Raw genomic sequence first — 27007 nt, 5'->3', positions numbered from 1 at the left:
ATGGCAGTTTCTCTCACAAACACCAACTCCCAACCGTAGTGAGTACTCAAAAGCAGCAGTGGCTAGATAACCCGGTGTAACACAGATGCATGCCACCCTAGGGAACCTCCACCAAGGTGAGTATGGCTCTCTACTTGTTATCTCAAATAAATAAAAATGGAAATTCCCTTAGGGCAAATTTAGGAAATATTCCCTCCTATACATATAGCAGATATTTGTATTTTCCTAATCAGTTAAACTTTTAAATGGCTACTGTTACAGCAGCTTATGCATTTGTCATTCGTTGTACTGCACAACAGAGCTATTTGCTAGGCTTCTATGGGATGGGGATCTGACAGAAGTTGGCTGCTTTCTGATTAGCTACTCTATTATTTTCTCTTTTGTCAGTATTGAAGATAAGGACAACCACTGACCATCTAGGATAGCCTTTTGTATTCATATGGTACAGCGCACCCTACTATATACCTTGGGATGGTGCAGTGTTGCACACACTTGGTGATTTCACATAATAGTGGAATTCAATCTCTTTTGGAAACCATTGCTTTTAGTTATCAAGAAAACACTAGCATATTGAATTTCCTCCCCAGTGGAGCATTTTCAAATGCGAAGGCATTTTTAACTAGACAGTAGAAAGGAGAACCAGACCAGAAGCAGGGCAGTGAGGTCATCAGAGAGCTGCTTTTCCCCCAGAAGGCTTTTAAATGATTAAATACATCAGCAGCTGAAAATTATTCCACATCAGAAGCATCATTGTCAGAAAGATGGTAATTACTTCCCTTCACCCGAATATACTCGATATATCTCCCTTCATCAGAATCTGACATACCACATGTACATAGCCTGTTTTCAAACAAAGATTCAATTTCCTCTAGTTTTTTCCCTTTAGTCTCAGGAAGGCAGCCGTAGATGAAAACCAGTCCCAAGCCAGCAAACCCTGCGTAGAGGAAGAAGGCTCCTGCAATGTAAAACAATATGCACAGTTGGTTACAGAAGCTCCCGCCCCTTCTCTGCTCCAGAGCAGAGCGAGAGGCAGAAGCAGCAGGCTGCAGATATCAAAGGAGTGCGTAAAACCAATGGTTGGAGCGGCATCATTAAAATAACGAGCTGTGGGGCCGTGGGTGTAGGAGAAGGCTGCTTTATTGCATCACTCCACAACGGAGTAACTTAACAAAAGCAATTTCATTTCACATGGAAGATAACACACATCTTTTTTGGGCAAGTCATTCTGCTGTTAAAATAAACAGCAATTAAACGGTTGCATATCCAAATAAAAAAAGCAGATACGAAAGGCAAGAACTTCCTTAGTTTATCTTAACAGCGAAGGACACACTAAGACAACCCTCAGAATAAGAAACTTTAGCAAAAAAGAAATAGTTGGGATTAAAATAATGCTTGTGACTCTCACACCTAACTATTATTTGAAAGTCCTCTGCAGAGACAATTAGCAGTGAGAAAGAGCTTGTTCCTCCTGCCACCCACCTCACCTAGGGGGGGCCAGAGAAGGTACCAAAGGACCAACAAACGTTTACCTGCTATGTTTTTCTAGACTGATGACTCAAAGGAATGACAAGTAGAGCTGAAAAGCTCTGTACTAGTAATGATACGAAGGTCACAACAACTCCCCAGCAGCTTAATGTAATTTAAATGACTTGTACTGGAGTGGCTGAGCAGTAATCTGACAAACTCTCCACAGGCTCCAGAAGACAGGACTTAATCAACAGCTGGGAGTGGGGCAGTAGCATCTTACAGGGCTATTTCTGCAAGGACCATCTGATATTGGCCTTGGATGCCATCATAAACTGGAAAATTGCAGATGCTGTCCCCTTAAGTGGGAATCAGCATATTTCACTAAGTCAAAAGTGTTTTTTTTCCAGCTTCCCTGTTTTAATCAGCTGCCTAGGTTCTCAGTTAAGGACAGAAAGAAATGTTTCTTATGAAAGCTGACTGAACTCTATGATCCAGGCAGGTCATATCAGGTCTCTAGCCTTACTAAACCATAGTGGTTTGAGAACACTGCTTTCACAGTTGACATTTCATAGCAAAACCAACTGAGCGTCCCAGAATCAGTAGAAAATCTATGCGCCAATGGTAGTAACGCACACACGGACACATACTGTTTCTTACCATAGTATGTCAGATATTCGGCCGTATGCAGAAATGTCAGTGACACGAGCACATTGAAAACCCAGTTGACTCCAGAGGAACATGCGTTTCCTGTACTTCTAGCCCAAAGTGGGTAAATTTCAGAATTGACGGTCCAGGGCATAGGACCCATCCCTAAGAATTAGGAAAAAAGGTCAATCTCAGTTTAATGTCTGGACTCAAAAGTAAATTTAACATGTAGCCTCACTATTCGACATTTTACCTTCACAATTTTTTAACTTACATGCGTAAACAAACATTTGCTTACCAGGTGCAAAGAAAACCAAGTATAAAATAAGGCCCAGAAGTGCTGTCCAAGAGTATGGAGTGGGGCAGAAATTGTATGCCCAGAACAAACCTTCCTTTTTGAATACTGTTTCATTTGAACACCTGAAAAATAACAATAAAACTTAGTATTAAAGAATTTTCAGGGAAATGGGTGACAACTCAATATAAACATGGCACATGATGTCTTATGAAAAGCTAACAAATGTAAAATGAAAATAAAAAGCTCCATCCCTGTTAATTTATCAAGATCTTTGAGCCAAGCCCTACATTCAGAAATGTGCTTTTCCCCAAGCCTGGTCTTAGGAAGAGTAACCAGCAGAACATTACTGAATTTAAACTCTTGCCTTTTATCTACAGATCTTCTTCAAATGAATAGTCTTTACTATGCAAGTGGTCACACCAAAGCCAACGAGACCATTCACATGAATATCGCACAGTGCAGAAAGAGCTGCAGCAGCAGGACTTTGAGCTAAAGATGCTGCGCACAAGGATTTAAGGTAAAATGCAAGTTAGTCCTTAAGTAATTGATGAACTATATGCTGCACACTTTGGGTGTAATCAGTAATGCCTATGGAGTGTGCCAAGGTCAAGTGAAGTTCTAAGGAAAAGAGGCGTATACTTTCTTTTCTACGCAGTGAAATAATTTAGAAGAAGGCAGCATTTCTAATTAGACAGTAAAAATAAGAATCAGAGCAGAGGCAAACTATGCCTGTGCTACTGAAAGAAAAAGTGACTCTATTCCAAGGACTGTGTGGAAATCACATATTTCTAGGAACAGGTATAAAGCCAGGTATTTCCATCTGACTGTCAACAATGTATTTTAAAGGAATACTGGCAACTTCATTTTTTGTTATAAATCTTATTTTTGAAAATTAGTATTTGTTTAAAGGGACACCAGGTCATAACTGTAACTAGAGAAATTTTTCAGCTGCAACCGCATCAATTGCTACAGTTGAAAAACCATGTACTCTTGGGAGAGAAGACTTAGGCAGACACCGCCCTTTCATATGCAAACAATGTTATTTACTTGGAGAGAAGAAATCACAGAGAGCTGAACATCTGTCTGGGTTACGATTTCCAGATTAGCTGACCAGTTATGTGAAGGACATGACCCTCTTGACAGTAGGAAAACCAGAATGAAGATACCTGCAACAGGTGATAAATCATAGCTGGGCAATGAGTGGAGAGATGGCGGAGCAACAGACATGCTGAAACATTTCAGAGGACCTACCACCACTGCAGCTGACTTTCAAAAGCACTTCCAACAAAACACTTCTCCTCTAACTTTGCTGTTGAGAAATGACCAGGCAGACCCAGGTTGAACAGGAATGTGCTAAGCACTGGTTGCCAACCCACACCAGTCCTGGGGCAGAAATTTTCCTTATGCTGTCATGGATGTACCAACAGGACAACATTTAAGGCAGGATATCACTGTGAAGTCCCAAACCCAATGTCAGGACAGCTGGAAATCCAAAATTCAAATACACTTAAAAGAGAGAGGTTAATCCAACAAATCCTGGAAAAATGCACATCTGAAACCCCAGCCAAACCCTAATGCTGCCTTAACGGCAGTAAGCCACAAGATTTGCAGTTCCACCTTGCACTTGAGCAATGCCTGAGCAGCCGGTGCCAGCGCTGCCCAGAGAAATGCCGAGCCCTTGACACACTGCCGGCAAAGCAGCCAGTGCCAGCGTGCACCTTTCCACCCTGCCGCAGCCCTGCCTTGCTGAGCTCTCCCAGAAAGCCCATCTCATCCAGCACATACAGATTCACTTCCAGTCTTGAGGTGAAAAAAACATAGAAAACAGGCCAGCTGAACATCTCTCTCAAAGATACGTCCCTTGTTCCCGGATACCACAGCTGCGTGGCCTCAGCCACTGCCTGGCCCCTGGAACACCCATCAGCCTAAGATACCAGCAGCTTCCATGACAGAGATTTTTCACCTTTTCTCAGCCAAAAGTACTGCTGCTATCCTTGCCACTTCTTCATCTTGCTTCTAAGCATCAGCCCAGGTTCCTTCTTCTGTCACTTTGCTCTTTCATGGCTCAGCTCACCATTTCTTTTTATGTTACGAGCACTAGACACATATCATTCCCTGTTAGTGTCCACCTTGACACTTTCCTACTGCTCTACACACTCCTCACCATGTGCAGATTAAATCAGGTTTGAGCTATGTCCCAGGTACAAGACATACAGAAGACTGAACTGTGCTGGAGAACTATCCATACGTTTTAACCAGTCGTTCCTTACACGTTAAGGAAATGGTGTTTGAAAGATTAATTACTGAACACCTGATGATCCCGTTGCCATCTCCCGCTCAGCCCCATGTAGCTGCCCATTCTGCATCTGCACCACTGCGAGATCACAGGATCGCTCAGTTTCACACTGTTTTACCAACACCAGGTTTGCTTCTTTCGCTGTCGCTCTAATTTCATTTGCAGGTGTTTGGTAATGAATACGAGCTGATTAGCATTTTAAAACATCTTGATGCTGAGATTGGTTTCTCCATTCTGCCCAGCCAGATCAGCAGCTCCTCAGAGAGGAGCCTCATACTTTCTCTCGAACGTTACTGTAAAGAAAGACGTACTTGGTTTATTATCTTGCATCCATCTCCATCAGCGCAAACCAACCTGCTGATTCATACAGACACAACCGTCAGGAGGTTTGGATGTTTCCTTCGCCTACCATCTTTCTCCAGATATGTCCTACTTTTGACAGAGTGGAACACAAACGATACAAGGGAAAACCAGATATCTCCAAAGCCTCCTATCGCTTAAGCCACTCAGCCATTCTGCGCTGTCTGCCAATAACTGAGAGGAAATTCTGTTGCAAGACAGCAGATTCAGTGCATTGAAACAGGAAAAATAGCACCCGAGACTAGACTTAACAGAAACCTTGCAGTAATAAACTGTGCTTTTCTTATCTTTCAGTAGTAAACCAGCATGATACACAGAGTAAAAGCAAAGATATCTGCATTTGCTGGCATCTTGCAGTGCTGGGTACTTTCAAAAATAACACTCCTTCAAGGATGGGTATTTGTTCAAGCTCTGTTACTGTGCTAATTCTACTGCTATACTACTATTTCTACAAGATCTATTATTTTGCTGAAGAATATATTAATAATTACTGTATAATGTACTATCAGAAAAAATTCTGAATTTTGTCCCACATGAAGAGAGCATCTATGATGGAAAGCGGACAAGCAGCTACCTATCACTTCACAAGCTGAAACACACAGAGGAAAATGTCCTGTAAACCGCTTACAAGTGAAATGATGCAGTCAGGTACCAGTGCAAAGAGTTTGTAAATACCAATATGCTGGGTAATCGTCATATCGGTATAAACAGTGAAGACACACCACATAATTTCCTCTGAAATTACTGCCAAAGTGAAAATATGATAGTGCTACACTGAAAATCTTTATCGTGAATTTCTTTCGTTATGTATTTTCCACAGATAATTTCACGCACATCTATTCTAACTAGTGAAAACCTGACCTTCCAACAAGTGATGCGAACAATTCGACTGGCTGGAAACAAACCAGAAAACCAGTAGATTTCTAAATTACGGGCATTATATGCTTGGTTTCATAATCACAGAATCCATCCTTTATCAGATATGGTCTGTAGTTCAGAAGATCAAAAGCTTTGCTCTCCACCTCCCTAAATTACCTTCATACGGCACATAAAATAAGGTAAGAGAAGAAGAGCTGGTGTGGGTGGTCTAAAATGTTATTGCTAATAAGAGGAGGATGAAACAGGATAAGATCATTTCCCTGATAATCAATCTAAATTCTCCTAATACTTGAGCCAAGTTGGCTGTAAAGTAATTCTCAAGCGCAACACTGAAAACCACAGACTGGGAAATGGCTAGAGAGTACATAGCACAGCAAAGTGAGCACGGCACAAGACAGAGACCCAACTGACTTTCTCCTCAAATTTTCATAAATTTTTGCTTTACTGTAGAGTGAGGACTGTGTAGCCCTAAAGATACGGCTTTTGTGGGAATTAAATGTTCCATTCTGAACAGTTCATATATTTTTTATACAAAAGCTACTGACTTCTCATTGTCTTTTAAGCCCTTCAGGAGCATCTTAAATTGATTTAGATTGAAAGTCTTAAAAGGTCAAAATTCAAATCAAAGCAGGCTAAGGAAATAAATTACTTCTAAAGAAAATCACTAATGTGATCATTCATCTCCTTAAAATGCTTGTTAGAACAGGCATATTTCAAAATTACACATTCTGCTCCGAGATAAACTTTAACATCAGGTGCTGATGGTACAGAATGATTTTAGACTAATTCATAGCTTCTCTAATCTCCCACTTCTTTGTTCTCACAAGAGTAAAACTACTTAAGGACTGCTCTTATGCCAGACTTTTGTGTCTGGGTAATGAAGATAATGATAATCTACAACTTACCAACTTAAGTCTCTGGTGTAACACAAATATATTGGACTTAAAAAAATTTCCTTTAAAGAGATTTTTAAAGTCTCCTGTGTAGAGTGCTGACTTTTATAACATGCCAGTCCAACTGAATAATATAAATTTATGCCAAGCTTATTGACTCATCTTTTCACCTGAAGCCTGGTCATGGAAAGGACCAGGAGAGGACCAAACAGACATAATTTAGAGTAGCTCCTGTTTGGACTGAGAAAGGTTTTTGTGGAAGATGCTTGGGAACAACTAAGATTATTTATCCACAAGCAATTACTCATCCTGTGGAAGAATCTGGACCTTGACATTTGGGTTAGTTCTCACAACTTCAAGCCCCTCTTCTTCTGCTAAAGATATTTAGTTGTCTGAACAGATCCCTAACTATCTTTAAATTACTTAAAGGCCAGAATTTAGCAAGGTACCAGATTAATGGTGTTACAGTTTAGTGGTAGTCAGACGTGTAACTAAGGAGAACTTGGGAAACCGCCTCTATCCTGTCCATCAAGTGGCCTCTCTAATCCACCCATATACATTCAACATAGTTACATTAGCACAACCCATAGAAATCAGTGAAAACATACGGTATAGTTTCACTGTAAATCAGTATATTCTGATTTAAAGAAAAATCTCTGCTCCTTCGGTGTTTAATTTTTATATATACCTACAGTAAGATGCTATCTGAAGTATCGAGCAAAGTGTAACTCTTTCCGAAGGTGAACAGATTAATTTAAACCTGACTAGTGTCTGGATCAATACTTCCTAAGCTTTCTCACAGTTCCCTAGCTACTGGCTTCTGTGCCTCAGAGAAGACGTGCTGTAGCTCCACGCCCCTGGAGAAGTTTTGACTTTTGACCGCTTTGACTTTGTAGTTTACATGAAGAAATAACTCATCCATTAAACCAGATGTTGCTAAAAATATGCAGATGAAGCTTCTTACGCCAGATGATGGCAATTGAAAAAAACTGAAAAGAACAAACAGATGCAGACTTGAAAAAATATACCCATAAAATTTCACGCTATTCAGCTAGACATTGCTTAACCTTCATCACATAAAAATACCAGCAGCATTTTGGAACACTCATTGGAGTGTCCCCTTTTGCTATAACTGGCAAAGAGTTTTACTAGCATGCACTTCAAAAACTTGGAAAAATAGTTTCGTTCACAGCAAGAAAGCAAATTCCACCTCAGCAGATTGCTGATGCATTTGCACATGACTGAAAAACAATCTTTATCACGCTGAGGCCCCCTGCTATAGGATCTATCCGTTACACCTATAGAGCTGTGGGTGACATCCTGCACAAAGAAAAGAAACCAGGCACTTTAATGGATAACAGCTATAGTAATCGCTGCTGTCCAAAACATTTTAAAAAAAATCCTAAACTAAAGAGACAAAGACAGTTCCTTTCTCTGTGCAATGCTTTCCATGCCAAGTAAGTTTAGTAGCAGCTACTACAGCAATGCCAACAGGAAAATTATTCTCCTCAAGCTCAATGACTGGCACTTCATACTCTGCATCTGGGAAATTGAAAGCACATATTCAAAGATAAATTAAAAAAAAACCAAGAAAAACAGAAGCTTGGTTGCTTTGCCCATTACAGAGCCAAAGAGTTTAGAGATGCCTTCTTTACTGTGTGCTGTAGGGTAAGAACTGAATTTTTAATAAGGTTTTACATTTAAATCATCATTTCTTACAAATCTGCTTGGAGGCAGCACATAACATATATAGAAATAACTGACAATTATTCACACTGAGCATCTTTTCCCTTACTGGTTGTTATCTTCTGATCCCTCTTTTATCTTCTTATGAAAAAACCAGACTCCACAGACTGCTAAAATCTCCTAAAATCAATCACAAGGAATATTTCACTATAGCTCATACACATTAAGTTAAAAAATTACTTAATATTTCATTTACTTAAGCAGAAGATCTTACTGAAATAATTACTTCATAGAAATAAGTATCTCTAAGACATAACTGCCTTCTGTCATGCTTGGACAGGCGTACTCTTCACTGGGTAAAAAACTGGCTGGATGCCTGGGCCCAGAGAGTCGTGGTGAATGGAGTTAAAACCAGTTGGTGGCCGGTCACAAGCGGAGTCCCCCAGGGCTCAGTATTGGGGCCAGTTCTGCTTAGTATCTTTATCAATGATCTGGACAGGGGGATCAAGTGCTCCCTCAGTAAGTTTGCAGAAGACACCAAGTTGGGCGGGAGTGTTGATCTGCTCGAGGGTAGGAAGGCTCTGCAGAGGGATCTGGACAGGCTGGATTGATGGACCAAGGCCAATTGTATGAGGTTCAACAAGGCCAAGTGCCGGGTCCTGCACTTGGGTCACAACACCCCCATGAAACGCTACAGGCTTGGGGAAGAGTGGCTGGAAAGCTGCCCTGCAGAAAAGGGTGTTGGTCAACAGCCGGCTGAAGATGAGCCAGCAGTGTGCCCAGGTGGCCAAGAAGGCCAACGGCATCCTGGCCTGTATCAGAAACAGTGTGGCCAGCAGGACCAGGGAAGTGATCGTGCCCCTGTACTCGGCACTGGTGAGGCCACACCTCGAATACTGTGTTCACTTTTGGGCCCCTCACTACAAGAAGGACACTGAGGTGCTGGAGGGTGTCCAGAGAAGGGCGACAAAGCTGGTGAGGGGTCTGGAGCACAAGTCTTATGAGGAGCGGCTGAGGGAACTGGGGTTGTTCAGTCTGGAGAAGAGGAGGCTGAGGGGAGACCTTATCCCTCTCTACAACTACCTGAAAGGGGGCTGTAGCGAGGTGGGTGTCAGTTTCTTCTCCCAAGTAACAAGTGATAGGACGAGAGGAAATGGCCTCAAGTTGCGCCAGGTTTAGACTGGGTATTAGGAAAAATTTCTTCACCAAAAAGGTTATCAAGCACTGGAACAGGCTGCCCAGGGAAGTCACCATCCCTGGAGGTATTTAAAAGATGTGTAGACATGGTGCTTAGGGACATGGTTTAGTGGTGGACTTGGCAGGGTTAAGTTAATGGTTGGACTCAATGATCTTAAGGGTCTTTTCCAACCTAAATGATTCTATGATTCTCAGTCATGTCAGAATGCACGCCTCCATGAGACTTAGTACACTGTTTTCATTTACCTCTGTTCCTGGCCACCTGGTCACAGATTAACATAATTTTTTTTTACATTATTATTTATTTAGTTAAAAATCTTTAGTCAGTTTGAATTCAAACACTTCCATTTTCTTAAACTGAGAAAATTCTGCTTTGCAACTGCATCTGAATTTGCCCAATAGAGTGCTGGAGATGTTATTCAATCTGAATAAACTGAATAATAGACTACCAAATGATTGAAAACGGGAGCAGTTTTTCCCATGACAAAGAGTTCTCCAATATTAATCACATCAAAGGAGTTCTTAACTGTTTGCCGTTCTGGATGTTTCAGTATTTTTGTAACCACTGATTAGTGAATTCTGAAGGGTGGACAACATAGTTCCTTGCCAAAGGAAGATGCTCGGCTGTCTGACAGTGCCCGCCAGGACGTTCGTTAGCTGTGGGTCTGAGCAAGCAGCTTTTGTGTGATTAGACAACTCTAATCTCCCAACGAAAGATGTTCAGGTTTGGATTTGTTTCTGGACTGAAGGTTCTCCTTCATAATTGCTGTATCCTATCCCTGTCCTCTCAAAGTTCAGCCTGCTACTCCATTAGACTTCTTTTATCCTATACTGGTGCCTTCCAAGTCCTGCTGGCCACCTCCAGGCCATTGGCTACAATTTCCCGCTCTGCTGTCACACCACAAGTGTTTCAAGCTTCATTTTTCATCGTATCTACCAGGTATGGAGAGAAAAAAATCTCTGCTACTACCAGAACACTGTCCGACAAGCTTCTCTCATCATCTTTTGTGCTCTCCTTACCTTGAGAAATGGATTCAAACCAGGAAAAGGCAGAATAACATTTATACCTCGGTGTTAAAGCCCAACCATCTGAGATTTCACAACAGCTGACAGCACCCATTAGGCACACATGTACACTAGTCCCAGCTACAGCACACTTGAAAACTGGGAGCAGAAATAAGCAAATACCTGGTTTTTGTTATAGGACATAGAATTACGGTAATCACACAACACATAGATTGACTTATTTTTCTTCCCAAGCTTTTTCCTACTCTTCCAAAGTATCAGATGGTAATAAAAGTATCAAGAAACGTCTGATGTATCTGTGCTCTACAGAGTGCCCTATCCTAGTCCTAATTCTGATCCCGACTCGACACACTCTGTTTATCCCAGTACAAATTAAAATTAACTAGTAATAATTAAATTGTACTATTTCATAATCATGAACAAATCATAAATAATTCAAATATTATATTAATAATGTGTAAACTTGTGAGGGGTCATACAGCAACTATGAAAAATAATTATCTGTTCACTGAAACAACTAGCAGTCATGCCTCCAGAATTTTAATGGGCAGAATTCAAATTAAACCTGATCAAAATGCAAAATCTTGATTAGTTGTGAGTATTAGCATCTTAGCCTAATATCACTGTCCTTCATGCATTTCTACCTATGATCATTTTAACTACTTTAATCATTAAACAATAGGTCAGAGTTTCAAAATTTAGTATTTTTTGTTTCTTTTAAACATTGCACACTTTCAGGTATGAAATACTTAACAGTACAAAGTTAGCTGTTCAGGCGAGGAAAAACAATGAAGGAAAATGGCATATCTGTTTCAGTTTTTTGTGAAAAGCTTCAAAATTGCCCCAATTTTCAAGAAAAATGAAATTATAAAAAAGGAACAGAAAGATCATAGAATAAAAATTGTTTTGTTCTTGTTTAAAAAAGATTTTTTTGCATTTTGTGAAAAAATATTATTAAACATATTTTTATATATATTTAAAGACAATGAGCATCTCATAAAAGTACTTTAAATAGAAAACTCAAATATCTAAATATATTACTGCACAAACTGAGTGCACAGAGGTCCATTCTATATCCGCTTATATCCAAGTCTAAGACTATACTCAACAAACAGCTGGCTGTAGATGACTTGGTTAACACCCAGCTAAGGTTGAAATCATAGCTGTAAAAATTAGATGCGGTATTCACAAGTTAAGAAGCCATGACAGAAACACCCAGAAGACTACTTAAGGGTTTGAAACTGTAAAATTCAGTGACACCGGCAGCAGTGAGTGGTATTACTAAGATGGAAAATAAAATACCAGTGTACACGATAAATAAACAAGAGTACAATCTGGTAATTATTTCTGAATAGATTCTTCATAAAACTGAGTAAATAGTTTAAAGATTTTTTTTTTTTTGTAAGGACAGAGATTATTTTTTTAAATATATGTTCTGAACAGCTTTTTCTAAATTTACAGTATGACTCACTTATTAGCTTGACATGTTGCTATTTAGTTGCAGAAAATATTTCTCCAAAACATCAGAGAAAGCTTCACTGGAACTAGACGTCATACAAGGTTAAAGTTACAGCAAGGTAACGTTAAAGGAGAAGCAAAGCCCACATCTGCTAAATGTTTTCATGAGAAGACACAAGAATATATTTTTGCAACTTTAAAGATCATTCTGTTTATTTGCAAGCTAACAAAGAAGATGAAAAATGCAACGCTTCCAGTAAGGCCCAGAAGGCAACAGCAGGCAATGTAAGATTTTTGCCCTTCTCCCCCTCTGAAGGATGTACTCCAGCAGTTTACAGTCTCTTCCCCCGTGTACTTTAAAGACCAAGACCTTCAGTAATTTTTCCTGCTTTTTCATTTGTAGAATACAACCCTGATCTCAAAAAAACACCCAAAAAATCCAAAAACAAAATGAAAAAATTCACAATGTATCACACGCACTAAACCATCTGGCAATCCGTACTGAAACATTCTTAGTATGGATATACACCTTGGGTTAGGCCCTTTTATTGACAGGCATATCCTGTTGATAAAGTTTGTGCCTCTACAAGAGGTTGTGCCTGCTGCTCCACTGAAATTTCACCTCTCACCAGAAAACTTTGTTTGTTCATGTCCTTGAACAACTTTACTAACCCTAAATCTTTCACCTCTTTTGTTCCTCTTTTAAGACAGATTTTACTGTTTCTTGCAGCTTCCAAACTACTGATGTGCATGAGAAGTCCAACCACTTTATAAACATAGAGGTGGGCTCCAGTAGAGTGCCATCAGCAGGTCATGAAGCCTCCCAGATTCCAGTGCTGTATTTAAAAAAGAGCAAGATCCAGGAAGAGACAGAGAAACAGTTCAGTCCCAATTCTTGTATTGAAAAATTTCAATCGGTTAAATGCTGTAGTTTTCATTAATTCTTTCTTTCAAGTATCTTTGACTCTCGAAGAACTTCACCAAGGTGCAGATCGGCAAAGAATATTTGGAAATTTGGGTAAATATGATGGAGGTGATATTGTCCAATATTTTGAAGCCTTTGTCATGATCAACAGATATTTTAGTACTACAGTGGTATCAAGAAATGTAAGAAAAACACTGCATTCTACCAGATGGAGTAGAAAAAACGCCATGATGTGGTAGAGGGCAAGACCCACTGCTGTAACACCTAAAGCATCACGTATTTGTGTTTAGGTCTGGATGGAGATGTGACATGAGTGATGGGGCCATGGCTCAAATGATGTGACTTGCACGCACAGCAGTTGGTGGGATGAGAGAATTATTGCTACCACCGCCTTGGCAACTGCCGCAAATCCTCCCTGCCCCTTCAATCCTGTTCACAGCAATCAAGCACAAACTGAAAAGAAGGATCTCGTGCCGCAGCATGAGCACAGGCACATGGCAAGCCCTTGCAAGAAACGGCACCTGGGAATATTTAATTGGTCATGAAATAGATGCCATTTCACAAATTTTAAACGACACGAGCACAAAGCTATCTCCGCATGACAACCAGCAAAAAGGTAGCGCAGAGGCATTCTGGAAACAGAATGAGCTATTATTTCCCTCCCAGCAGCCGTCAGGGCTGAGACAGACTTGGGGACTCCCTGTGACCCCCAGAATGTGCCTTACAGTTTGTTTAGTGGCTTTTCTGTGGTTATACAGAAATAGTTCACTTCAGGAACAACCAGCTTCAGCAGTGAGTACATATATGCACCCGTGCCTTCATCCAGTCGTTGACGGCTTCCCTTATTTTTCTGGAAGGAGGGACTGCTCACTAACAATTTGGTCATTTTTTCTGACAGACGAACCTTTGGGGGATTTCAGTGATGAGCACTAACTGGGAGGCAGGTACCAGTCGCCCTGGGGGGCTCACGGAGCTAACCAGGGCCACACGATGCTTTCCACTGAAAACCAGACAGATTTGGCCACTCTCTATTACTCACAGGTGCCTGCAGGCAGGCAGGCTTCATTCTGTTTGATCTCTTTCAGGACAAAAATGCTCAGAAATGTAGGACTCATAAGTATTTTTTGTTAAAGACAGACTGGCATTTAGCACCCGTGATAGGCTAGCGTATTAAATATTTTTGTTGTGTGAAAACCCCTCTCTGCAGCTCAGTGCTCCCAGTCTGTCCCTGGAGCAGTTCTGCTGCTCCTGGTGTTTTTGTGTGGAAGTTATGGGTCATCCCAGCTCAGACATTTTTGAGAGCTTATGGATGGAGCACCAGGCTCCAACCAAACTACTGACAGAACTGGGGTAATCGAATTGGAGACTTTCTAGCTTCTGTTTCCAGATCTAAAAGCATTTAGTCTTTCTGATTGTATCTTCTTGCAGCATGAATACTTAATAATTAAATTACTGAAACAAATTGGTCTGAAGATTATGATGTCAGATGCAGCATTTTAGAATTTCATGCAAGTTTACTATCAAATAAATCTCCACCTAATGTTTAACGTGTTTGTTTTTTCACCTGATTTTACATTTAATTCACTTAATAATTAGCATTTGTAAAGTTCTTTTGTTACAACAGAACTATCAACCAACTGCCTATTCACTGCAGAAGTATGAATTCTCCCAGAGACACCTCTTCCCTATGGTATATGAAGGCAGATCGCCTCAATGAATACTAGTGGAAAGGGCTGAGCGTAGGGCTCAATAAAACAAGTATTCATATTTTAATATTAATTAAAGTATTATTAACAGAACGGTGTGCAAGAACTGCTGGCATAATGCAACAAAGTCTATTCTATAAAACACAGGCAAAGGCCAGCTGCAAATAAAGAACAACAAGGAACAGCAACTTTTACTCCATCAGTTAAGGAACTACAAGACAGCTCAAGGTCAAACTTTTAGACATCTGAAGTTGAGTAAGACAAACTCTATCCAGACTTCTTATTCTTGCCTGCACTTACAAGTAACCTTTATTGACACTGTGCTGTTCACCATGTGTCAGTAGTATTATCGAAGGAATGTCATCAGCATCTCAAAAGCATCACTTGAGTTACAACTGCCGAAAGTAACTCTAAGCCCATGGTCAAAAAATACCAAAGACAAAGAAATCAAGGTGGTGGTTGTAACACAGGATGAGGGTAACTAAGCAGAAATATTGACTGGAAGTTCAACCTCCAAATGAAATAGGTTCTATTTCACTGCTACAATCTTGTTTTTCCGAATGCTTCCAAACACTCCAGAAAACAATAAAGAAACAGAAGAAAATTGATTGCTTTTAATTACCCCAAAGTTTTAGATATGCAAAGGTATTGTAAAAAACATGCTCTTCGGTTGAAACCTGGTATTTCAAGTTAGTAGAGAATGGCAAGATTTTATAGTTCAATTTAGAAAAACAAAGCAAATCCCACCCAAACACAAATGGGACATGCTGACACAATTGTAACAAGTTACCAGATGTGGCACTGAATGGTGAGCATTATTGATTTAATTCATTATCCATATAACTTATTTGCCAAGTTCCAGTCCTGAAGCCCCCAAAAGGCTGCCCGCCCTGCAAGCAGAGCATCTGGTGGGCAGCCTGGGTCAGGCCCTGCTGCTGCAGGCATGCTGCTGAGATTTTAAAGCTAGTTCATGTATTGCTTACACCACGCAGCAGACCCTGCGCCTTATGGCGCTTGCCAAACCAGCACTGTGCAGAAATGATTTTCCATAGAGCTGTTAAAACCTTAAAATCACAATCAACCACATATTTCAATGGGAATTGAAGAGAGAACAAAATATTCATCCTTCTGAAATTTCCATTGAAATCAAAAGGAAAGTGTGTGGAGGGTAAAAATAATTTTCTGAATTTGCTCTTTTCATTGAATCAGAGACAAAAAAACTGTAAGAACAAGGAGTTTAAAATATAGATAAATATTACATGTATTAGCATACCTTTTTTAGCCCTTCCCTGCCCTATTTAATTTCTAGTTATTGACATACATATCAAGTTTATATTTTAATAATTCTAACAATAACCTTTTGGCCAACTTAACCTTCCACCTGAAGTACTGCACTGTTACGCTCAATTTCTGTAACAGCAGTTTAGACACTAACACTACATTTTAACTATTGCCAGCAACTGTCTTTCCGCCACTACAACTGAAATCTATCCAGACTAAAAATTTGAGATCTTGCGTTCATCGTTTTAAATAGATGATAGAAGAGTATTCTTAAAAAGGAGCTTTTCCCTGATTCCAGTAGATGGCAATAGCTCTGCCCTGAAAAGCTCAGAGAAACTGGTGCTTCAGAAGGGGAATGAAGCACCACATCCCTGCCCACCCATGCTGTACTCAGGAGGCTCTGAATAAAATCAATGAACAGAGCTATCCAAAGAATGATTCTTCCACTGTCAGCCCTAAAATTCACTGGAAATCATTAATGTCGTAATGGAAAATGGAGCCCCAAGGAGATTTAAATAATACTCTAAGACCACTTATAATAAGATAATTATTTCACGCCTGATTTGTGAGAGTGAGCACTTAACATAGAGTGTCACTCTGCTTTGATTTGTGCATGCAGGTGCAATACCTCTGCCAAATCTAAGGAATTTTATAAAATACAGAAATGATAAGTGGTTACACTATCTCTAGTTCATGACATATATAAACATCGGATACCAAAGTCTTCACTGTTACATGAAACTCAAAGTTTGGGATCTGCCAGTAGAAGAACTCAGAAGAAATCAAAGTAATCATCTATTTTCCATGGCCTCTGACAACTAAAAAGAACTTTACATAAATAAGTGCTTTCTAACAATAGTTATTTTGCCAAGAAAATATGCTAAATGGGAACATACATCACCTGAATCACAGGTCTGAAGAACTAAATAATCGTGCAGAGCCTCAAACTCATCTCTCATTATCATCTGTGCAAAGCTAATGTGACAGCTGTGGAAAGCTACAGGAAAAAAGAAAGTCTGTACATCCTACAAGCAAGAAGAAATGCCCAAAATGCTGCTGTGCTGCTGCCGTCTAACAGACTGCCCATTTCCTAGCCTGTACTAACTGATGAGCTGAGTTAAAGTAAGGTCACGACTTTAAATCCAATGAATCAATAATTCCAGCTCATCTTGTGCCAGTGAGGGATTGATGTTACTGCCTCCATTCTCAAGGAAATGAGCCACATGTGCAGACAGCACATACAATAATTTATATGAATTAAACTCATCAAATGTATTGAGTTATTCAACAGTCCTAATGCAGAAATGTGTTAATTTATTTTCCCTCAAAAAGAAAAAAATATACTCTGAAAAATTCATCCTTTTAAAAAGAGAGGAGATCACAATTTTACTATATCAGATGATGTGATTATTGAAGAGTTACTTATTATGGAATAAAGGTGTGTAAGATTTGGATTAGGGATACTGTTAAAGGTACAAGCTGCTGTACAGCTTGCTGGGTTCGACCCTGCTAAATGTTCTTTATCAACAAAAATCCCCAACCATGTGCATCTTTCAAAAATATTTTCTGTCTGCAAAACAGACAAAATTTCAATTTAGTAAATTCATTTCAGAGTGTAAAAACCTAAAGGAATCTGCTGAGACAATTTTCACTGAGGATTTTTATTTAGATCTGTACTTCAGAGTCAATAACTGAACACATGTGAAAAACAACTATCGGAAATATTCCCCTCTCGGGAAAAAAATCCACACGCTCCCAAATATGAGTCAGCTCCTTTTGCTTTGGCTCCAAGGCAGAAGGGGAAATCCCCAGCTCTCTCCCAGCAGTGGCTCCCTGCACGCTCATGCTCTCTGGTGAAGCATCCTCCTCTGCCCCTCGCTCCGATTCCCTTGGCCAAGGAGAGCGCCTGCGCCATGCTCTGCCCTTGCTGTGACACCGCCCCAGGAGAACCCGCCTGGTGAGGCACGGACATCTTTCAGTCTGTCCCTAGAAAGATGAGCAGCTGAAGAAGCTAATTAGCAGTAGGCTCCTATAGGCAATAAAAGACTGTCTTCTCCAGTGTACATTTCATGAGAGGGAGAGGAAGGCTGCAGGAATTATCCACACAGTCTAAGCATGCTGACAAGAGACTGCCAGTTCTCTCATATATGTTGGCATTTTTTTTCCTTTGCTTTCCTATCTATACCCTTTGTCAACTAACAGTGAACATGCTTTTAAAATGGGAAACAAGATTTATTTTAGTCCCATCTCAGCTGACCAGAAAATGACTGAAATGAGCAGAAAGCTTGCTCCTTCAACAGGATGTAAATTCAAATTTTAAACACCACAACATCGTCTTCCTTGGACCACTTTAAGTGGTGAAGAGCACAAACTGTAACACAATTTTTCCTGACACAAACCAGCATTCCTGTTCTACTCCATTCCATTCCATTGCAGAATGGTTTAGCTCAAAGGCCACTTTTGCTTTTCTATTCCAGTTACCTCAGTGATATAGCATCCAAATAGCTGTCAGCATCTGTCTCTTCATCATTCTCTACCAGAACGCCTTTTAAATTGTAACTTAGAGCAAGATCTTGAAGCAGTGTTCAGCAACAAAGTGCAATACAAACAAACTGGTAGAGAATAACACAAACGATGTTTCAAACTAGTCAGACCTGCTTTAAAATCCTATTTTGTGCTGGGTGTCTCCAACAAGTAAATTTTGTCTTCAGCATATAAACTAAATGTTTCCGGAGTCAGAATACATTCACTTCATAACAGGGCTGACTAGGAGTATATTTTGTCCTTCCTTTCAAGCATCCAGAATTTGCCATTGGTTGAGTAGATATAGTGAGTTAGAGCTATTAACAGTAATTCCTAAGTAATTACCCTAAAGGAATGTAAACAGTTTTAGTTTAGATTATCATGTTGGTCTGGTCATTATTTTAGATCTAAAATGCAGATACAATATACAAAAGACCTTAATTGGTCAGGCATTAGACTCAGTCAAAAATAAAATAATACAAAATGGGTTTTCTCCACCTTGAAAACAAATATGAAGAGACTGTATCTTCTGTTAATGTTACAACAAAATTCCATCCTCAATTTGAATTATTTAAGTACATATATAGATTTTACCATATTTTTAAATGCTTAAAGAGATCTTATCTTGGTTATCAGGCCCACCATGAAATAATTTCCTTTTAAAAGAACTTAAAATCCTGACGCCTCAAAGATTTGAGCGGGAAGAGTAGCTGAAAGAATCGGAACATTAAAATTGCACTTACTTGGCTACCTACTCCTGCATCACTGAGAGCACAGGCTTCATCTATAAGGACACAATATTCCACATCCCTTTACCCTTCTATTCTTCCTATTGACCCTTACCAGTTAGCAGAGACGGCATTAAAACACGCATACAAGGTTTCTTAAGTTCCTCCTCTACCTCCCCAGCTCTCCAGAATCACACTGGTATGTGCAACCATTAGACCATGATTACACTGCCTAACATCCTCCTCCCAGAAAAGACCTTGTGCCTTAGATTTTGGGCTGACAAAGACTGGAATCAGTTTCAGATCTTTTTTTCATTTCTGTTTTCGCACACATCACTAATGTGCATTAGACATCATTATGCTGAAGTACGTACTCCTAATCAAACAGGACAAACAGCGTTGCGTACTCCCACCCAGCTACTCCAGGTTTCCATACGCACTGGCAATGGTGAAGATAATCAGAATGTAATTCTATTTGAAACTGCATATATTTTGGTTTTCTTTCCTAAATGATCCCAGAGGGGAGAAGGGGGATTCTACGTTCTGGTTCCTACTGAAGCAATGAATATTTCAATTTAGTAAACATTTAGCATATTGTCCAGAAAGAAATTTCACTAAGACTACTGGTTATAATCACAGCTCTTCTGAGTGCTGCCGATATACATGCAGATGTAAATATTCTGTAGGTCCTGATACTTTCCTGAATCATTTACTCCCTCTACTACCTTTCTACTTTGCAAATGTGAGAACTATACTCCTAAGTATAATCTTCATCTATCGATCTGAAGACCTAGTAAGAGAAATACTAGTTTCTCCTCTAATTGCTGCTGAATTTAGCAGCACTTTTCAATGCAGGCCCTTGTAGAAAGATTCTAAATCAACATTTCAGCAATAAAGTCTTCTACCAATAGTTCCTGCATGACAAAACAAGCAATGTCTATGCGGGGACAGAAGAGTACTTCATTCCTGGAAGGCTGCTCTGGTGCTAGCCTTTCCGTGGTAACAGGAAAGGTCTGTATACCCATTCCCCATGACGTACTGAAAACAGATTCTTTAAATGTGCGAATACACACATACATTTTTTTAGCATTAGTAAAGCAGTCCCAGCAACTTTTACAAATGTACTTGTCACATTGCAAAATCATCTTTACAAGACCGTGACTAGCAAAACAAGTGTAATGAACTTATTTATGTCTGTCTTTACTTAAAAGCAGCAAAAGAAACCTGACATTTCCAGAAAAATCTAGTGCTGCTACAAAGAAAAAGTATTCTAATCATTTTAACAGTCTCATCTGCTGTGCATTAGACAACAGGCAGCACTGTATGACTGTAAAGCTCCCCAGAATACTCCCGAGGCTGTGACAGACACTGGCATGTCCCCCGTTGGACATAGACCAGGCTATTGTCTGAGAATCCAGCTAATGAACTCCTATGGCTGGTTTTTTTTAATCACTGGAATCTAGTTAGCATCCAGGCGCATATGCCGAGGTCGTTAGGCACATTCCTGTGGTGGAAACTCTCCTGTAGCTGGGAACCAGGGTTTGACTGCCTGCCTGACCTGCTTCTTCACATTGCCAGGGTAATTTAAACCCAATTTTCCCCAGAACGTGTTTCTGAGATACAGTTAAACTCCTCAGCAAACTGACGGATATGAGCAACAGGCACACAGTGACACATAACAGCATTATTGAGCATCTGTAAACATGCCGTTAATTTTACATGGAAGGAAGGAGCTCAGGAGAGCGCTGGCCAGAGGAAAATGAAGAGCTTCCCAAATGCAGAGCTCTCCTTGTACTCGCCTTTGCAAGGAACGCCCTTAGAGAGGGGAATGCTTCTTTCTATCGATGAAAGCAGGATTCTCCATGAAGCATTAAACTCCCGTGGCAGGGAGATGTGCCTCTAACGAATTTAATAAAAATGGCTGAAGAAAGCAAATCACTCAGCTCCTCTCCCTTTATAGATTTCTGTTCCCAATTGTCCTCCTTCGGGGACTGTGGAGACCTGCCAGCTAATTTTGTGGACAGGATGGCTTCTAGGCTTGCCTCTGATCTGCAGATGATGTTATTATTTCCTCATAATTGTTTACTGTGTAAAGTCAACATCTTTCTCTCCAGAGGGAGATTGCTCAGACTCACTCATGAGAGCCTTTTAGCTCACAGTTGTGGGCCTGCTGTGGTCTTGACAACATACTCATGTCAAGGTTAATATCATGTCAAGGCACTATTAGTAGCTCCTTTCCTTGCGCGGTTATTCTTTTAACTGTAAAAATATTAATGCAATTTCAAGTTACTTCTAGAGCATTCTTGGCTTGCCTTGAGGGCTATTGTAATTACACTGACAGAAGTTTCAAGGTTTCCGAGAGTACTGTTGGAGTAATTGCAATTGTGGGGAAAAAGCAGATTTTGGGTTGTGCTCTGAAAGCACAGAACTGAAAGCAATCACCTCCACATTCAGTCCTGGCTGAAAGACGAACTCTGCCCATGACCTCTGTCATGCCACCTGAGCTTCATATTGGAATTTTCCCACTGCATCCCCATCTGTAAAAGTGAGATAATGCTTTTTATCAGCTTTGTGGGGATTTTATAATTTGATGTTCATGAAGAGAACAGAACTGCAAGCCTTTCTGTGCTACTGCTAAATGCAAAACTTCCCTAAATCTTGGAGAAGAGAGTCCCGACACAGAACCCTCAGACCACACTGAGAGAAAAGACACAGCTCTTCTTTTATTACAAAATGAATAATTTAAGAATATTCTTGCTCGCTGTCTTGAAACCATCCTTTGTATGACCCTGGGCAGAGCTGGAGGCAGCAAGGTTTGCATGTCAACAGTTGTTTTGTTAACTGGTTCAGTAATACCAAGGGCAGCAAAGCACCCAACTGTGCTGGTGCCCTGGGCAAGACGTTTCTCTCCGTGTCATTCCAATACCAGAGTCAGGCTTATGTAACTGATTAAATAAATAAAAAAATAAATCTCTATTCTTTGTCTTACATTTATGATATTACAAGTGTACCCGTCATGCACTACCCATGCTGCTTCAAGGCCTGACTCGAACTTGGTCTCCCTCCCCCAGGGCCACTGCTGGCCACAGAGTTCCCTATATTCATAAGAACCAAAATGCTATATTCTTCTTGAAAAACATTTGGACACTCTAATTGTCTCCCTAGGTTTCTATGACAACCACAGCAACATAAACAGCCTTGCTGGCAGCCACAGGAGACTGAAATCTCTGCTCTCTTCTCTCCCTCCCCAGAACTTCTCAATTTAGAACATACCGTAACCGAATAAATATGATTAACAATAAACATAGAGGTGGTGTCTAGTACACCAGGCTGGCACTGGGGAAACTTCTTGCAAATAAAAATACATTATGTTATTTTATGATAACAGTCAAAACATTGCCTGTTACGTCAGTCTTATCAAAGTACCTTGGGATCAACTGTGAAGAACAGTGCAAAGCTATAAATATATAAACAGGAGAGTTTTCTATGTCAGATTGTGTGACTGCAGAGAGCTTTAAAAAGATATGACAAGGCCCTCTCTGTTGGTGCCTCTAAGCACCTCTCACCTTGCTGGTAGGTTACACATAAGGAATAGATAAGCCCCTGAGTGAGCACCAGGATGGTTGGGTTTAAGATGGCTGCAGAGCTACATGGCTGCACACACATTGTGTGAGGTGACTGTAAGCACCTCTCCATGGCTGCAGCTCCCAGCTTTCCAGCAGGAAAATCATAAACAAAATGTGATCGCAGCAGCAGTGAAACGCTCTGCACGGCACCGTCAATCTGAGCCCAGCAGAAGCCGTTTCTCTGAACCTCCTGCATCAGGGAAGGTAGTCAGAGCTGCTGCTTTTGCTTACACTCAGGCATGGAGGCAAACTGAGGTCCAATGAATCCCGAACAAATAGCTCAGGTCTTCCTTCTCTCCTGAGCAAAATTAATGACAAAATAAATTGGCCATATGAGGCCACTGTAACTCTGGAGGTTTTAAGCCTTTTAAACCCATTCAGCCCATACTGGATGACATGAAGCCATTAGAATACACAGGAGTTACAAAGAGGCTGCATGTGATAATTATGGTTATCAGCTGTCCATAGATCAAAAAATCATCTTTCAAATTACTAAACCAGTTTCTGATAGTAAAAATGCCACGTATTTTTAAAATAACTGCCACTGTACATCTAGCTTGTGACAAAGTAACCTTGTGAAATGAAGGGATGCAATTTCAAGCATCAGCCCAAACGTAATTTCACCAGTGCCGTTAGTTTGTCTTAGGCGCTTGTTCTCCCTATGCTGCCAGAAAGATACAGACGGCTCCTGCTGCTCTGAGACGCAACTGGGGATGTAACTACGCCGTTTTCACTGCGTCAATCTTCTTGCTTGGAGAGGAAATCCTATGGCTTTGGGGGACCGGTTTTGCTGTAAAGCAAACTCAGGATTTGAGGAAGCAGAGCTGGGGGGTATGTGAACGTGAACCCTTGGAAGGCAACATCTATGGGAATTCCCTCTGGACCAGTATGCAGAAATACACTTATCTGTGAGGAGGAGGTGAAATGCTTGCCTGTTCCACAGGGCTTGGAAGGCACAGAAGGTGCCACCTGACATTTCACAGCTTGAAGGACCGGCATTTAGAAAACTGCCTGATTACAAAGACCAGGTGGAGATGAGATTAGAAATTAATGAAATAAACACTAGAAATGGGGATGAACATATAATCTTCGGAAGAAGAAATGTGGGATTTCATTGGTTTTCTTTCTTAAGGCAGAACTTTCACTCTAATGACTACCAATATAACATCAAAATTGTTCCGTTTTCTCTGGAAAGATTTTGAACAGTGTCCTTATACTATGGAATTATTGTACAATATGGAAATACTTTATTTTGCAATACGGAAAGGAAATATTTCTCCTTTCCTATCTAATTCACTCCAACAGGCTGTACAGCAAGGCTTATGTGAGAGTGAATATAAAAGGATTACTGATGCCCACATTTCCTACATGTTATACAATAAGACTGCCTAATAAATAAAGTTTGATTTTATCTATCAACTATTCGTAGTAAGTTTATGTTTCCATTTATGTCTTCCTGCGTGTTAGCATGAGTTTGCTAACTACAGACACGCTACTTAAAACTACAGATATATGAAATGAATGTTGACTTGGAATACAAAGACAGACCTGTTAATTTACAAATATGAAAGTCCAAGTGCTAGAAAGCATATCAGGATATTAGGTAATATGCAAAGTATGTTGCATAATGTGCCATTGAAGATAGTCACAGAAGAAGCAAGAGGGATGAGATTTTGTAGTTTTCACAGCTATTCATTAATAAACGGTAATAGCCCCAAAATAATCACAGTGCTTTTAAATTAGGATTGCAAAGGATATAAACTATCCTCTTCTGCATCTCTAAGGAACTACTAGGCATAATATTTTAATAGTACCGAAATCAAAAGGTGGGCAATTTTAGAGTAATTTTAAATTAATGAATTTACAATTAGTAGGTATTTTCATACCTTTCAACCTCTGTCCAATATGACTCAGCGCCACTTAGGCACTTGGTTTTAACTTCTGAGAAAGACACATGAAAGTTAAAAAAATAATTAACAAAAAAGCCCAAACCACTACATGAACCTTTGCATATTTCCCAAGTATGTTTATGGCATGTGAGTGGCATAGATGAATTATGGCAGGGAGGTTTATCAGCAGTAATTACACATTTTATCATCAGTAATTATAGAATTCCCTTGTGGCACTGAACCATTCTAAACTCTAATCCAAGACCTAATCATCATTAAAGTATTGATAAAGACTTTACAGGACATTGCTCCAACTCATAAAACCATTCCTTAAGAATAGTCAATACTTCAGAAAACTTGAAGATTGCTGTGACTTCACAGGGAATCTTTGTGCTGCTTAAGAAGGAGGTGTGATATATTTTGCAGTTGCACTGGGACTTTTGTACAAATGCACACATTTTTACACCCCAAGTGCAACGTATGGCATGACGCTGCTTTTAAGCACAGAAACCTGTGGCCACCAACCATGCTTTTGACAATTTGAACTTTTCAGATTTTTATAATTTTAGATTATTCAGCTGAGCAACTCAGTTTCTTTAGTAGGTCAATATTAAAAGCATGGTTTAATTAAAGCATTTAAAAAGAAAATTAATTCAGAGGGCTTTAAGTGTATACCTAGGGAATGTGCCCCTCAAATGAATGAAGACATCAGGGAAAAGTAATCTTCCTAATTGCTACTGTACTTTTGCCATACTTTCTAAGTGGCAGACTACACCAAACTGGCTGCACACATCAGGGTCACGGCTTTTATTTAGAACAGTTGTTAGAATGTAATGGCCCATTTTTGACCACGCCAAGTTATTTTTTTTCTTCCAGAACATCCTAAGAGTAACATTTTATGTAAAAGCAAAAGTGTTCTCAATAGCATAAAATACACCGTCAATAGAGCACAAGACCAGAAAATCTTGAAAAGTGACATACCTGCCCCATGCTGCTTTCATTGTAGAATCTGTATCAACAGGAATGCATGAAGACTCAACAACACTTGATTTATTCAATTTGTAGCAGAGACCACAGTCTGGATCTAACATACATCCATTACAATAACTGAAAGAGAAAGAAATAAATATTTAAGTAACACTTTATTCATTTGTACATGTCAAGATCAACAGCATCTCCTACTCAATCTTGGGATGCACATAGTCAAGTTGTCAGTATTGGAGACAAGATAATAGAAACTGCCCAAAAACTAATACAGATCGCTTTCGCCTTCATCTGTACCACATTTTGGTGGCCCAGTTGCAAACCTCCCTGTGACACCTGATCAGGCTGTAGGAGAATTCACTCATGGAATGAATTTTAATTAAAAAAGACAGACTGGGGTTGAAAAGAAAGAATCATACATCATACCTAATAACCAAACTAGGATTTGGGCACATACAGATTTGGGAGTCAGCCTGAGATCACGACACCATGTGTCTCCATTTGGGAACCAGGTACCTGAGTACTGTTTATATTCGATGGACAGAGTTAATATGTCAATGGAGCCAATTTACATACAGGCATCTAGTGCCCAGAAATATCCTGCTTGCCCTTCACTTGCCACTGCAGAGTGTGCAGTGCTTTTGCAGATCATTCCCATGCATCACACTTGCCAGCTCCATACAGATATCTCTGATTTGCTTGGTAGTCTCAAAGAGCAAGAGATGCTTACATTTAGGTAAAGTGTCCTCAATGCAATCTTGCAAGCCATTCAAGTGACTAGACAGTAAAACTGTTCTCTAGACTCCACTGGTTGCACTGACCACATCCCCACTGACTACTGGGAGCCTAGACGCCAAGCACCCTACAGATACCTCACTTAGGTGTCAGTCTAAAACCTGCCTCTGAGAACAAACTGAGTGGATTTGGGCATGTGAGCTACGAAGGCATTCCAAAACCCTTCATGCAGTGCAAGTTATCTGAAAGCTTCTGGCACAAGCTTCCCCAGATGTTGCAAATGCTGAAGACCATTGCTGCTGTGGTTAAACTACCCAGGTGTTTATCTTCCCCAGAAGTCATCTCAGATTAAGAGATCTATCCTCATCAGTAAAGCCTCTGAAATATTCTAAGGGATAACTTTAG

At 40.1% G+C, this 27007-nt stretch overlaps 1 protein-coding gene across 1 annotated transcript in view; it reads right to left on the bottom strand.

Annotated features, from left to right (window-relative positions):
- Window positions 1-674: 674 nt before the first annotated feature.
- Window positions 675-27007, bottom strand: part of SLC2A13 (solute carrier family 2 member 13) — a 162225-nt gene continuing 135892 nt past the window's right edge. The window contains exons 7-10 of the mRNA XM_059816927.1: window positions 25865-25990; window positions 2411-2532; window positions 2125-2277; window positions 675-955 (exon numbers count right to left, since the gene is read on the bottom strand). Of these exons, the coding sequence (XP_059672910.1) occupies window positions 729-955; window positions 2125-2277; window positions 2411-2532; window positions 25865-25990 (628 nt within the window). The 3' untranslated portion in view covers window positions 675-728. The remainder of the gene's footprint in view (window positions 956-2124; window positions 2278-2410; window positions 2533-25864; window positions 25991-27007) is intronic.

The sequence above is a fragment of the Gavia stellata genome, chromosome 4 (assembly GCF_030936135.1).
Source record: "Gavia stellata isolate bGavSte3 chromosome 4, bGavSte3.hap2, whole genome shotgun sequence".
Taxonomy (NCBI): Eukaryota; Metazoa; Chordata; class Aves; order Gaviiformes; family Gaviidae; genus Gavia; species Gavia stellata.
Note: the sequence above shows the minus strand (reverse complement) of the source record. Positions and strands in the feature narration are given on the sequence as shown.